The 13964-nt window shown below is 33.0% G+C and overlaps 1 protein-coding gene across 2 annotated transcripts in view; it reads left to right on the top strand.

Annotated features, from left to right (window-relative positions):
* Positions 1–13964, top strand: part of LOC114339167 (uncharacterized) — a 123240-nt gene that overhangs the window by 77741 nt on the left and 31535 nt on the right. For both annotated transcript variants that reach the window (XM_050652538.1, XM_050652537.1), the window contains exon 5: positions 9620–9756. In XM_050652538.1, the coding sequence (XP_050508495.1) occupies positions 9620–9756 (137 nt within the window). The remainder of the gene's footprint in view (positions 1–9619; positions 9757–13964) is intronic.

Genomic DNA, 13964 nt, shown 5'->3' with positions numbered 1-13964 from the left:
ATTAAACGATTACCGTATAGCATCAATCAAAACACCTTAGCATCCATAAAAAAATATCAGACACCCCCCTGGACAGTTTCTTTACCAATAGTAGACCTCTCCTTACATAATTCTAACAAACATTCACACACCTCTGCTGAGATCAGGCTTCAATATCATACAAATTTACTCAAATACTCTTCTTACAAATTTTTCTTTACCGATGCCTCCAAAAGTTGCAACGGAATAGCTGCTGCTACTGTATCAGAAAACGTAATTTCCGCCACTAGATTATCTGATGGCTGCAGTATTTATACCGCAGAACTTCAAGGAATACTTGACGCACTAAATCATTGTAAAAATACAAATGAAAACCAAATACTAATATTATCAGATTCACTAAGTTCTTTACAGGCCATCAAACATGTTTACCCTACCCACATCAATCTATTTCTAATTAAAGACGCGTTGCATCAGCTCCAATTTTCTGGGAAAACCATCTCATTTATGTGGGTCCCATCCCATGTAGGAATAACTGGTAATGAGTTAGCAGACAAAGCAGCGTTCGAAGCGATAAACAATGTGAACATTCCGACTACAACAGGCATACCAATCTCTGACACTAAACCTTTATTCAAGAATCATGTAAACAAAATCTGGCAAGAAATATGGGATCAAACAAACACAAATCTGAAAACCATTAAACCAGACGTATCTTCAAAAAATCTTCCTATGCCACCAAAAAGAAAAGACCAAGTAATTATCAGCAGACTCCGGCTCGGACACACACGACTTTACCCACAGCTACGTAATCTCCAAGGAACCGCCACCAATGTGCCAAAAATGCCAAATACCTCTCACAGTTAACCATGTAATAATAGAATGTCCAGAATACACTTCAGCGAAAACAATATTCAAGATACCCAACAGCCTGAAAGAAGCACTGGTCACAAAATTCAATGAAGTTTTATCTTTTGTAAATCATTGTAAACTGTATAACAAATTATGATTCATTTCTTTTTTTCTTTGTAAACTCTAAATAATTTCCATATTTTTGTCATTCTTATATTCTAAAAATGTATCTTTTGTTCTATCTATTTTGTATTATAAATGTACCGCTAATAACCCGAGTGGTTGATGCGGATAAATAAAAATAAAAAAAAAAAAAAAAAAAAAAAAATATTTTTAACTACATATTTAATTACCAGAAAACACCAGCTGCCGGCCTAATATTAAAGAAGAACAACCCAAAGAAAGCTACAAATCTTACCTATTACACTATATAGATTGCGTGAACTATACTAACTTTTATCCTACTTCTGACACTTTTGAATTTGTTTATTTTATTTCCGCCATAATAATTAATTTCTGAATTTTTGTTATAAGAAAATAATAATATAATTTGTTTAGTTATAAGGAAATAATATATTGCATGATACTGCAATAAGTAAAAAAAATAATATTCACATTATATTTTATACTAGTCGTTGATAAAAATTATTATTTAATAAATATTCCGATGATGAAATTAACGGTTGCCCTATAAACATTCTGACGCCTATTTATTTAGCAACTATACAGTTTATGTTAAATATTGATATAATTTTTTTTCTTCATAAAATCTAAAATAACATTAATTAATATAATTAGATAATAATTTTCTTTTCCTAATTCAAGACCCCTATGTAAGTTTTAGATTGTTTGTAAATAAAATTATATCTACTTAATTGCTTTTTATCAAGAACAACACTGTTGCAGTTTCGGATTTTCATAATTTTGAAATTGTTTTAGCTGACCTCGTAATTTTTTTCTAAGTGCAATTCGGTGCAAGTTATTTAGCAAACGGATTTTATCAGATTTAATTCAATTTGCACCATCGTCCAAAACGAATTCTGTAGAAGTTATGCTGCTCGCAAACAATTAAAATATTTTCTGTTAACCTGCGGTTCTGTTTGCTCTGTTTACTTGATCTTCCACTTCTGTTTTAAGCTTTTCGTAACTAGATCGTGAGATGCCTAGATGTTTAAACTCAATCACTTGTTCTATTATCTGACTCTTCAGTTCTAATTTACACCTTAGTAGATTTGCTGTTGCTGTGTATTTTTCCAACAGTTGCCTTATGACGAAAATTGCATCTCTTAGTCGAATATTTCGGTTTCTTCACGGTTTACCTACTCTTTTATCAATAATTAGTTACTATACACAATTTTCTATTTTTTTTTTCGAATTTGTTATAATTTAAAAATATTCTAGATTATTTTGGATTTTAGGTAGTAATATATTCCTGATAATGAAATTTACTGTTTACCAACTATTTGACATCATTATTTTATTTAATGTCAAAGGGTTTTTTATTACTGATTATGTTACTGATATTAAAACGTCATAGTTGCTAATTATGCAATGTTTTCTTTTAAAAATACACAGTAATCACAAGAATATGGAAACAATAATTATTATCAATAAATAGTAAAAAATATCTAAATTTTGCACAACATTTTTGATTAAAATATGTCGCAATAGTTATTTTCCTAACAAGTGCAGAAAGTCATTCTTTTCCGCACGCGCCTGCAATTTGCCGAACGACGCGAAGCGGGAGTTCGGCAAGCAGTCGAGTGCGGAAAAGAGACTTTCTGCAAGAGTTAGGAACAATATTTGTTTAAGAGTCTTTAAAAAATTACCAAATCTTAATCAATTAATTTGATTAATATGAAAATACATACACAAATTAATTCTTTGACAAGGTTGTCAAAACCAAACTTTCAATATAATTAGTTAGCATGACGACGATCTTGGTTTCCATGACGATGATTCAAAACGACTGTTATTGACTACCGATTTGACTTTCGAATATTATGTCAAAATAATTTTATTTCATCGAATTCTCGCGTTAATTTCATTAAAGCAGGAACACAATAAGATATATTTGAAATAAATTAGTAAATAATATCTAAATATTAGCTTATTGCATGTATTATAATTACTTTAAGGCCATATTAACATATCTAAATTAACACGCGTGCGGAAAAGTAAAAACCGCGTGCGGAAAAGTGCGGAAAGTAACACGCGTGCGGAAAAGTGAAATTTTCTAAACTAAAATGCGTGCGCGAAAGTAGACATTTTTGCACGTTCGTAGGAAAAAAAACTTTAATTGTTGCGTTTTAAAACTTTTTGCCGTATCATCAGGTGATATGGTATGGTTTAATAATAGAATTATTTTATCATAAAATGTCAAATACTATTTTTGATTACAATATGTCGCAAAAAACTTTAATTGTTGCGTCTTAAAACTTTTTGCAGTATCATCAGGTGATATGGTATGGTTTAATAATAGAATTATTTTATCATAAAATGTCAAATACTTCTATTTTAGTTCCATTATCAAAATGTCCTAAATGTCTAAAAACTAACTTACTTACATCACATCTTCGGAAGGTTATTAGGCTATCTCTTATTTCGCACACAATCAAGTACTCTTAAATTTTGGTCTAGTTTTTTAAAAGTCTATTTTTCTATTACAAGTACAGTTGATACTCTTTATTTCTTCGCATTAGAGTAAATTTTTTATAGGTCTTTTATAGAAGCCTTTATTAAGAACTGATGAAGTACTTAAATAAGATAGAGATACCTAGAAAGAGAAACGCACTTAAATGTATATAATATAGTATATAAGAATACCTGTACACAGTATCATCAATATCAGTAATCACAATATAATCGGTGCCGAGCACCAGGATTTTATACAATCTATCATAGCTTTATACAGTGCACTGGAATAAGTGTACCCCCCCCCCCCTACAAAAATGTATAATATATTAATCCTTTTTGAGGGCGTAGGCGCAAGATTTCGGTCGAAATGTTTTGAACAATTTATAACACACCTTTAACTCTGTTTTGTGTTACGGTGATAGGGGCAAAATCTTGCTCCAATGCTATTTAAATGCATTCATTTTGTTCGAATCCTGAGAAAACTAATTAGTATTTTTGAAAAATTTAAACGCAGAATAAAAGACTAGTATTATCGAGGGTCGAAAGTTCCTCAGAACTTCTACGATGTTTATTTTAATAAGTCACAGGGGTGGAAAAAGAGAAAATTTAGTGTGATTTTTAATTTCAAATATATCATTCAAAAGAAACTTTTTGTTTATTCAGCCCTTGGTAATAATGTAATCTTTCATTCTGCGTTTAAATTTTCCAAAAATACCTACAGTGCCGGATTAACCATTAGGCAAAGTAGGCAGTTGCCTAGAGGCCTTGGCCCCAAAGGGGGCCTCATAGGGCCCAAAACGAAAAAGTGATATGTAATTAGAATTAAATAAAAACTATAAATCTTATGTATGTTGAAAAATTCAAATATCGCGCAATACCATAAACTCGGTTTCACATGGAAATCCACAGCTAGTGAAGCTGCAATCAATGAAAAGGAATTCAGCTGAGCTGAGGAAACATAGCTTCCGTAACTGGAAAAAATGAAAAAACATGCAGACAGTTATATTCCAGTTCAAAATAAGAACCAGAAACCGAAACTAAGTTAGAAATTGAAGTTAAAGGTAAATTGGGCCCAGAATTCGGAAACATCATAGGATTATGGAATACCATAACTGGAGAAATATGGAAATTTTGGATTGGGAAAGATTCTTCAGAATATAAAAATCTTGATGGAAGTTTTTCAGCACCAAAAAGAAATTTTGAAAGCATTTAAAGTTTTTTACACAATCTATAGTTTTCGAAAATATTATCACTGTAACAAAAATTAAAACAAACAACTACGCAGAGAAGAAAAGAAAACTCACCGAAGAAAAAAGAGAGAATATATGAACAAAGAACTTCAGGAACTGCAAGAACTAAGTAGATCGACAGAGACAAGAAAATTTTATCAGAAACTGAACAAAAGCAGAAAAGACTTCAAACCGAGAACGACGATGTGTAGAGATAAGGAAGGTAATATATTGACAGAACAGCAAGAGATGCTAAGAAGATGGACAGAACATTTTACGGAAAAGCTTGAAGGAGATGGGAGTGAGACGAACCCTGATATACCATTAGACCAAGCAGACAACAGAGAAAAGAGTCCACCAACAATAGCCGAGATTAGAACAGCAGTAGACAAATTAAAGAACAATAAATCACCGGGATCGGATCAAGTAGCATCGGAATTACTGAAGGAAGGAGGAGACGCACTACAGAAAACAATACATGTATTGATAACAAAGATATGGTCAAATAAACAGCTACCAGCGGAGTGGAATAGTGGTATTATTGTACCATTACATAAAAAAGGGAATCAGTTAGAATGTGGAAACTGCCGCGGAATCACGGTGCTGAATGCAGCATACAAAATAATGTCCAACGTCATTTATGAAAGACTTAGACCACACGCTGAAAAAATAGTTGGCAGGTACCAAAGTGGCTTCTGTAGACAGAAGTCAACAATAGACCAGATATTTGTTCTGCGACAGATCCTTGAAAAAACAAGTGAACATAACATCGACACACATCATCTCTTCATAGACTTCGAAAGCGCATATGACAATATAAACCGAGAATTCTTAATAAAAGCAATGAAAGAATTTAATATACTAACACAACTAATAGAACTGATAAAAGAATCTCTAAAAGTAGAAAGTAAAATCCGGATACAAAACGAACTAACGGAAACAATAGATGTGAAAAAGGGACTACGCCAGGGAGACGCTCTATCATGCATCTTGTTCAACATTGCACTCGAGAAAATAATGAGGGACACAACAGTCAATACTCGAGGAACAATAATTAATAAAAGCGTGCAAATACTAGCATTTGCAGATGATGTTGACATAATCGCAAGATCAAGAAGAGAAATGATAGAGGCATTCAATCAAATCGAACGAGCTGCACAAAATAGTGGCCTGAAAATCAACCAGAATAAAACAAAATATATGCAGGTAAGTAAAAACATAGAAATAAGGCAGCCACAAAATATAACAATAGGAGAATACAACATTGAGGGGGTAAAAAACTTTACATACTTGGGATCCCTAGTCACATCTGATAATAACGTAGCAGAGGAAGTGAAGAGGCGAATATTGAGGCGAATATTTATTGCCAATAAAAGTTATCATGGCTTAATTCGGCAACTAAGATCAGACAACGTCGCAAGGAAAACAAAATGCCAAATATACAAAACCCTAATAAGACCGGTACTCACATACGGCTCAGAAACCTGGACACTCACTAAAAGAGAGAAAACATTGCTAGCCACCTTTGAAAGAAAAATCTTGCGACACATATATAAGGGCACAAAAGAAAATGGAATTTGGCGAAGAAGGTACAACTTTGAACTATACGAAATATACCAGGATCCAGATATCATAACATTCATTAAAATAGGACGGCTGCGTTGGATGGGACATGTAGAAAGAATGGAAGAAGGCGAAATACCAAACAAAATATTCAAACAGATGCCAGTAGGAAAAAGAACAAGAGGAAGACCGAAGCTGAGATATTTAGAACAAATAGAAAATGATATAAAAACCTTAAAAATAAAAAACTGGAGAAAAAAAGCACGAAACAGATCAGAGTGGAGAAGAATCCTGGAACAGGCCAAGACCCAGAAAGGGCTGTCGAGCCAATGATGATGATGATGAACAAAAATTAAAAGAGACTGGTAACGTACTCTTCCTCAAATGTAAATTTTTACTGCTTTCCATGTATTCCTTTGGGCGAACATGGCGAACATTTGAAAACATTCTCAAATTTTCGAGCAAATCGATCCATTCTGTAAAAATTGCGAGGTGAAAAGCTTCGGTTCCTGGACTAAAAGCGTAGTCTCTGTGGTTAAGTTTTTATTTTCTCACAGATTAGGGTTTAGCAGTGATACAGAGATCCTTCGTTCACAAAATAATGGGAACTACTTAGGCATTTTAGAACTATTTGCAGAGTGCGACCCTCTTTAAACTCTCATTTAGCTAAGTATTTCAATAAGAGTACTGGAAAGTCTTCTTACTTATCTTCAAACATCTGGGAAAAAATAATAGAATTAATGGGAACACACGTTTTGAATACAATTGGTAAAGAAATTAAGGAAGCCAAATACTACTCCTTAAGTGTCGATTCAATACCAGATTTGTCTCACATTCATATCCATAAGTAGCCATACTGGAGAAAATCTTTCTTTTGATGTTTTAATCGTTTTAAACGACTGTGACATTAAAGTAAACGACATGGGGGGACAATCATTCAGCAAACATGTCACGCAAATATAATGGTATCCAGGCTCATTTATCTAAGAAAAACAATCTTGCAATTTACATTCCTTTTGCCGCGCACTCGCTTAATTTAGTTGGAGTAAGTGCTGCAGAAAGTTGTGTTGGCGCCACATCGTATTTTGGGTTTGTTCAGTCCATGTACAATTTTTCTTTCAGCCTCTACCCACCGTTGGAAAGTTATGATCAAATGCTTAAATGAAATCAATTACTTTTAATGGGAAATAAGCCACCATTTTACCAAAAAAATGTTTTTGTTAACGTTTCGACGCCCAAGTCGGGTGTCGTTGTCAAAATACAAAATAATATTAATAAACAAAAATGTTATTGCTTACTAAAAAATTCTTCTAATAATTTATTTAATCTGACTCATTTATATTGGCAATTCAGATTGATATTGACAATATTGATGAGTTGCGTTCCTGGGATGACTTTACTAAAAGATAATTCATTTCATTACATGAAATCAACATGTAATCAAATGAACTATCTTTTAGTAAAGTCGTCCCAGGAACGCAACTCATCAATATTGGCAATATCAACCTGAATTGTAAATATAAATGAGTCAGATTAAATAAATTATTGGAAAAATTTTTTACTAAGCAACAATATTTTTGTTTATTAGTATTATTTTGTATTTTGACAACGACACCCGACTTGGGCGTCGAAACGTTAATAAAATAATTTTTTTGGTAAAATTGTGGCTTATTTCCCATTAAAAGTAATTGATTATAAAAAATCCTACAAGAAAATAGCTTCAGAACAACATTAGGCTTAAATGAAACTCCACTAAACGATCCCATTCGCCACGATCTAGTCATTAAAACAACACGCAGCATTAGATGGAGGATGGAGTGCAAGGGCTAACGCAACAAAAGCTTTGTCTAAAGGTTACAACGTCTTTAAACCTGCTGTGCATTCCCTTGCTGAAAACACTAATCAAAAGGATGAAACAGTTTAAGAGGCTAAGGGCCGGTTGTTCGAACGCTAATCAACAATGATCATTATCAAATAATTAATTACTGTCAATGTCAACTTTAATAAAAACATAATTAATTACAATTCTGAGACTATAATCAATTAATATAACAATAATTATTAACATAATTAATAATAAATCTCAAAATTGTAATTAATTATGTTTTCAGCAACCCAAACAAAGTTGACATTGACAGTTTTGGTGACAGTAAGTGAATATTTGATAATGATCATTGTTGATTAGCGTTCGAACAACCGGCCCTAAGTGTTTGTTGAAAGAAATATCAAAAAATAAAACATTCGTATTGAACGAGTTTTGGGCAACAATTTTAGAACGCGTCAACGCTGTCAGTAAATCATTGCAGAGAGAAGGGATTAAACTTAAAACTGCAGATGTAGGATGGAGATGGAGGGGTTAACCGATGTGGTTTTGGAGAGAGAAGGCGGAGGCCTTAAGGGGCCTCATTGCTTGGGTTGCCTAGGGGCCTTAAGATTCTTAATCCGGGACTGAATACCTATTAGTTTTCTCAGGGTTAGAAAAAAATAAATGCATTTAAAAATAATTCGACCGAAATTTTGTGCCTACGTTCTCAAAAAGCATTAAAGTATTATACATTTTTGTAATTAGTATTTCAAAAAAACTTTTAAATGAGGTACCTATCACATATTGTACTTTCCCATTTAAAAAAATCAAAGTTATGCTTTTCACCTGAAGAGGAACCGCGTAAAGTTCGAAACATTGATGCTATAATATACTATGTTTATTTTAAATACGACCTATCCGAGGGTTTTGCTTATGTGCTAAAAATAAATAAGTTAACAGGGGGCAATACTTATTCCAGCCCCCTGTATATGTAAAAAACCTTACCTTGTTTAGTTGATAAACTGTCCTTCTTCTTCTGTGTCCAACACACTCTTGGACAGTAGTCTCTTTACGAGTTCCACCTAAAGAAGCTTGTTCCCATTCCTCGTCATCTACATATATATTAAATACTATCGAGATAATCAGCATCTTTGTTGTATACTTCTTGATTTATTAGGATTGGTTCTATTACTTCATCAGCATTGTTGTTAAAACTATAGCGGTTAACAACTTTTAACAACATTGATTAGATGTTTTGGGGAGCCTTTCTTTTCTAATATTTCCCAGGTTTCCCAAGGTTCTGACCTGACTGTATCGAAAGTTTTGTGAAATCTACAAGTGAGGTATGAGTTTCTACGTTATATTCACGGTGTTTTTCGATTACAGGTAGAATTGTGAATATAGCGTGTATACATGACCGACTCTTTTTTTCTTCAAGAAGTGACTTCATTTTGTTTGTACATAATTAAACAATTGCAAAGATTACATAATATATTTAAGGTGAATTTACTTGGTCAATACCTTAAACTAAACTGAAATTCTGTTTTACTTAAAGGGCCCGGCGTATTCGAAAGGCCCTAGGAGGTGGTTGGAGACAAGCTGGAATACTGGCTGCAGCTGGATTAGTAGCTCTGGATACTATGATAGACAGATTGAAGATTGATCACGACCACGCTTTTAAAATTGCAAGAGGTAAATATAGATTCTATGTTATATTACATATTCATTTAATTATTGCGTTTACTTACCATTTAATTGCATGCTAGATCAGCTTGTCTTTTCACTGCTTACTAATTGTGTAGACTAACATAAATGCTTGAAACTTATTGTCTTATGCGTCAAATAGTCTTTTGGGATAGTAAAACAAAAACAGCAAAACATCTTGTAAGAAACATCATCTTAAGAAACTAGACCGAGAGACATGCAGTATGTTGGAAGCAATGGAAATGGGAGAATATGGAGAAGTATTATATAGAAAAATGAGAAAACAACAGAAATTTACTTTTATTTTGTGAATCTGAAACAATGTGTAATAAAGAAGTGGCGATAGACGGCAAAAACCTTAACCATCTGCGATTTGCCGATGACGTTGCGTTAATAGCAAAAGAATGCAATACAAAGAATAATGCAGGGAATGCAATACCTAAATACAAAATTAAAAGAAATAGGACTAAACATAAATCTAACAAAATCTAAATACATATCTAACAAACGAATGTGTAGATATAATAGAGAATATAACTCTGTACAATAATAATATAGAACAAGTTGAGTTGTATAACTTAGGACCAAACATCGAACTATCAAAGAAACACGTTGGCTGCCGTAATGTTAAAGAAAAATGGGTCCCTACGGCCACGAGCCTCCCGTTTCTATGCTTCTGAGACAACCACGGTGTGTCACGCGGCTGTTATCAACAACAACATGAGACACAACATTTGTGTCTCACGGAAGCTAACGTGTTAACCTAAAGGCTGATTTAAATAAAATTGTTCCTTAGCATGGTAGTCCAGGGCGCATCTGTTTTGAGATGGACGTTGAGAGGTGACTCATATTTTTTTAAAATACTAAAATAAGAAAATCTACGGTTTCGTTTTGATTAAAATCTGTCTTCTTCCATCCCCCGATAGTACTATTTCTAGGTCTACCTGTTTTCAAGGAGGCTCTGAGAAAGACAGATTTCTACCATCACGGCCGTAGATTCTCGATATAAATTAAAATAATTTATATCGCAGTATGGTTAGAACTAACGGGGAATAAGCGAAATGAATTTCGACTCGATTCAAGTTCTCTGCTTTACCCAGGTATAACCATACCAACAGGCACCGCTAGGAAAACTTTGCGGTTCAGAGAACTTATATGAAACGAGTCTGTGTACTCTTATACAGAGTATGGCATTAGTAAAATACTAAAATAAGAAAATCTACGGTTTCGTTTTGATTAAAATCTGTCTTTCTCCATCATATTTTTTTGCAGAAATTGCTTGGAATTAACTCATATAATAATAATTGAGTTATCCTCCCACTCAAAAAGGTCCGTAACATTGTTTAAATAATAATCAAAATGTCAAAAAATGAAGGAAAAATTCGATTTTTTTCTTCGTTTTTTGATTATAATTTAGAAGTATTCGCTTCTGAGAAAAGTTGCATTGACAAAAGTTGCGCAATTAAATTTCCTACAATATAGAATTGGTTAAACATGTTATAAATTGTCACCCTTGTTGTAAAATAGCAATAATTGAGAAAAAACATAAAAAAACAAGTATACGCATTTTACGTTTTTCAACCATTTATGCTACACTTAGGACCTTTATATTTTATTCAGAAAAAGTTTATGATACAATAAAACAGTACTGTAAATTTCATATAGATCGGTTACCAGATTTTGCAAAATAAATATTGCAATCCAGCTTTCGCAAAAGAAATTCATTTTTTCAAAATGTTGCAGAACTGAAAATAAAGCAGGTAGCAAGTTGATTTGTTTTACATATAGAAGAATACTTACTGTACCTTTCATTTGCAATTTGCAAAATTAAAATCAGTTAACTACCCAGACGTCAAGAATTTTTTTTAAATAAACATTATTTTTGGTACTACGCGCAGGACAGCGGTGTTCGATTCTCACATGTTGAATTCCACCAAAATTTCTTCCAATCTTTATTTAATATATTATTTTCTTACTCTATATTTTGTTGTATTTTAATATTTTAATTCCACAAAAATCAAACTAATTCGATTATTGTTTGTGAAATATTGTTTAAACAATTGAATATGTTTAAAAATAATAAACTTTCATTCTCCAAGTTAAAATATATATGAACAAAGAAAGTTTTTGCTAAAAAGTGTTATTTCAAAGGACAGAGTATGTGTTTTTATTTTGCAATAAACAAATTTATTTATTTATATGGGAATGTACTAAAAATTAAAATTTATCAATAATTATCAAAGGTCATTGGAATGCCCAATCAGAGCAAACGTATCCGCTGTCCTACGCGTAGCACCAAAAATTAATGTTTATTTAAAAAAATCCTGACGCCTTGGTAGTTAACCCATTTTAATTTTGCAACTTACAAATAAAAGGTACAGTACTCTTATATATGTAAGAAAAAATTCAACTTGCTGTGTGCTTTATTTTCAGTCCTACAACATTTTTAAAAAATGATTTTTTTTGCGAAAGCTGGATTGCAAAATCTATTAAACCGATCTTAATGAAATTTACAATATTGATTTATTATATCATAAAGTTTTTCTGGTTGAAATTTGAAGGTCCTAAATGTAGCATAAATGGTTGAAAAACGTAAAATGCGAAGACTTGTTTTCTTATGGTTTTTTCGCAATTATTGTTATTTTTCAACAAGGGTGACAACTTTTAAAATTTTTAACTAATTTTATGTTGTAGTAAATTTAATTACGCAACTTTTATGTTAGTTCAACTTTTCTGGAAAATGAATACTTTTAAAGTTATAATCAAAAAACGAAGAAGAAAATCGAATTTTTCCTTATTTTTTTTTACAGTTTGATTATTTAAACAATGTTCCGGACCTTTTTGAGTGGGAGGATAACTCAAATATTATTATATGAGTTATTTTCAAGCAATTTCTGCAAAAAAAATATGAGTACCTCTCAACATCCAAATGTACTAATATTTTGACAGATGCGCCCTGGTCTATGTGCAGCATTTGGAAAATTACAAACAGTATTTACATAAATTAAACTTACCAAATACTTTAAAGGCAAAAACTTTCGATCAGTACGTACTGCCGGTTCTGACATATGGAACATGAGCTTTTAACAACATAGTCCACAAACTTCAGTGGTCAAGAGAGCTATGGAATGCAAAATGCTCAATATTAAGTTCATCAATCGCCAATCAAATGAAGATATAAGAAGAACATAGAGTAGTAACCGATGTAATCCAAAAGAATGCCATGTGAAAATGGAACTGGACAGGACACAGGAAGAGTGGAAGAGCGGAAAATTATGGGACGAAGCGAATTTTGAATGGGGATCAAGAGTAAATAAGAGAAGTAGAGGCAGATCTTAAACTAGATGGACTAATAAGGCTCGATGCACATTTGCGTGTTTTCAAGCTACGTGCCCGCTGCGGGCAAACTAAGGGCGATCGCTGGCGGTTCAGCAATACATGAGTTGAATTTATTCACTGCACACTCGAGCTGACCCGCGACGTGCACGCGAGTGTGCAGTGAATAGCATTAACTTATGTACTGCTAGTTCAGCAGTAATCAGCAGTACATGAGTTGATGTTATTCCTGCAGTGCTGAACTGCCAGTGATCGACCGCAGCGGACACGCGGCTTGAAAACACGCAAATGTGTATCGAGCCTAACATCAAGCCAATCGCTGGTCAAGAATAGATGTACACAACGAACAGTTGACATGAATGGACACACCTTGACATGAAGGGACTAAGGAAGGTTTACATTTGACGATGGATGGACTACTACGATGTTAACTGGGACAAGTACTACCCCCATAGATGATATCGAGACTTTCTGGGGAGATTTTAAAAGAGAAATATTAGATACAGCTAAGCAAAGTCGCCAACCCATAAAAAACAACAGTCGTAAACCATGGACCAGTGACCAAACATGGAAAATTATAGAACAAAGAAGGCAACTTAAAGTTGGCAGTTTTGATTTAAACGACTATCGAAGCTTATCAAAAGAAATCCAAAGAAATTGCCGGAAAGATAAAGACAAATATGTGTCTAACATTTGCTAGGAAGTAGAAATCCACTTACATCGAAATGAAACAAGAGATCTCTTTCAGAAAGTAAAGTTACTGGCTCGGGAATTCAAACCCAGAAATTACGATATAGAGGATGAGACAGGTAATATGGTAAGCGATATGGATGCGGTTCTGGAAACTTGAAAGAAATACT

The sequence above is a fragment of the Diabrotica virgifera genome, chromosome 5 (assembly GCF_917563875.1).
Source record: "Diabrotica virgifera virgifera chromosome 5, PGI_DIABVI_V3a".
NCBI classification, from domain to species: Eukaryota; Metazoa; Arthropoda; class Insecta; order Coleoptera; family Chrysomelidae; genus Diabrotica; species Diabrotica virgifera.
Note: the sequence above shows the minus strand (reverse complement) of the source record. Positions and strands in the feature narration are given on the sequence as shown.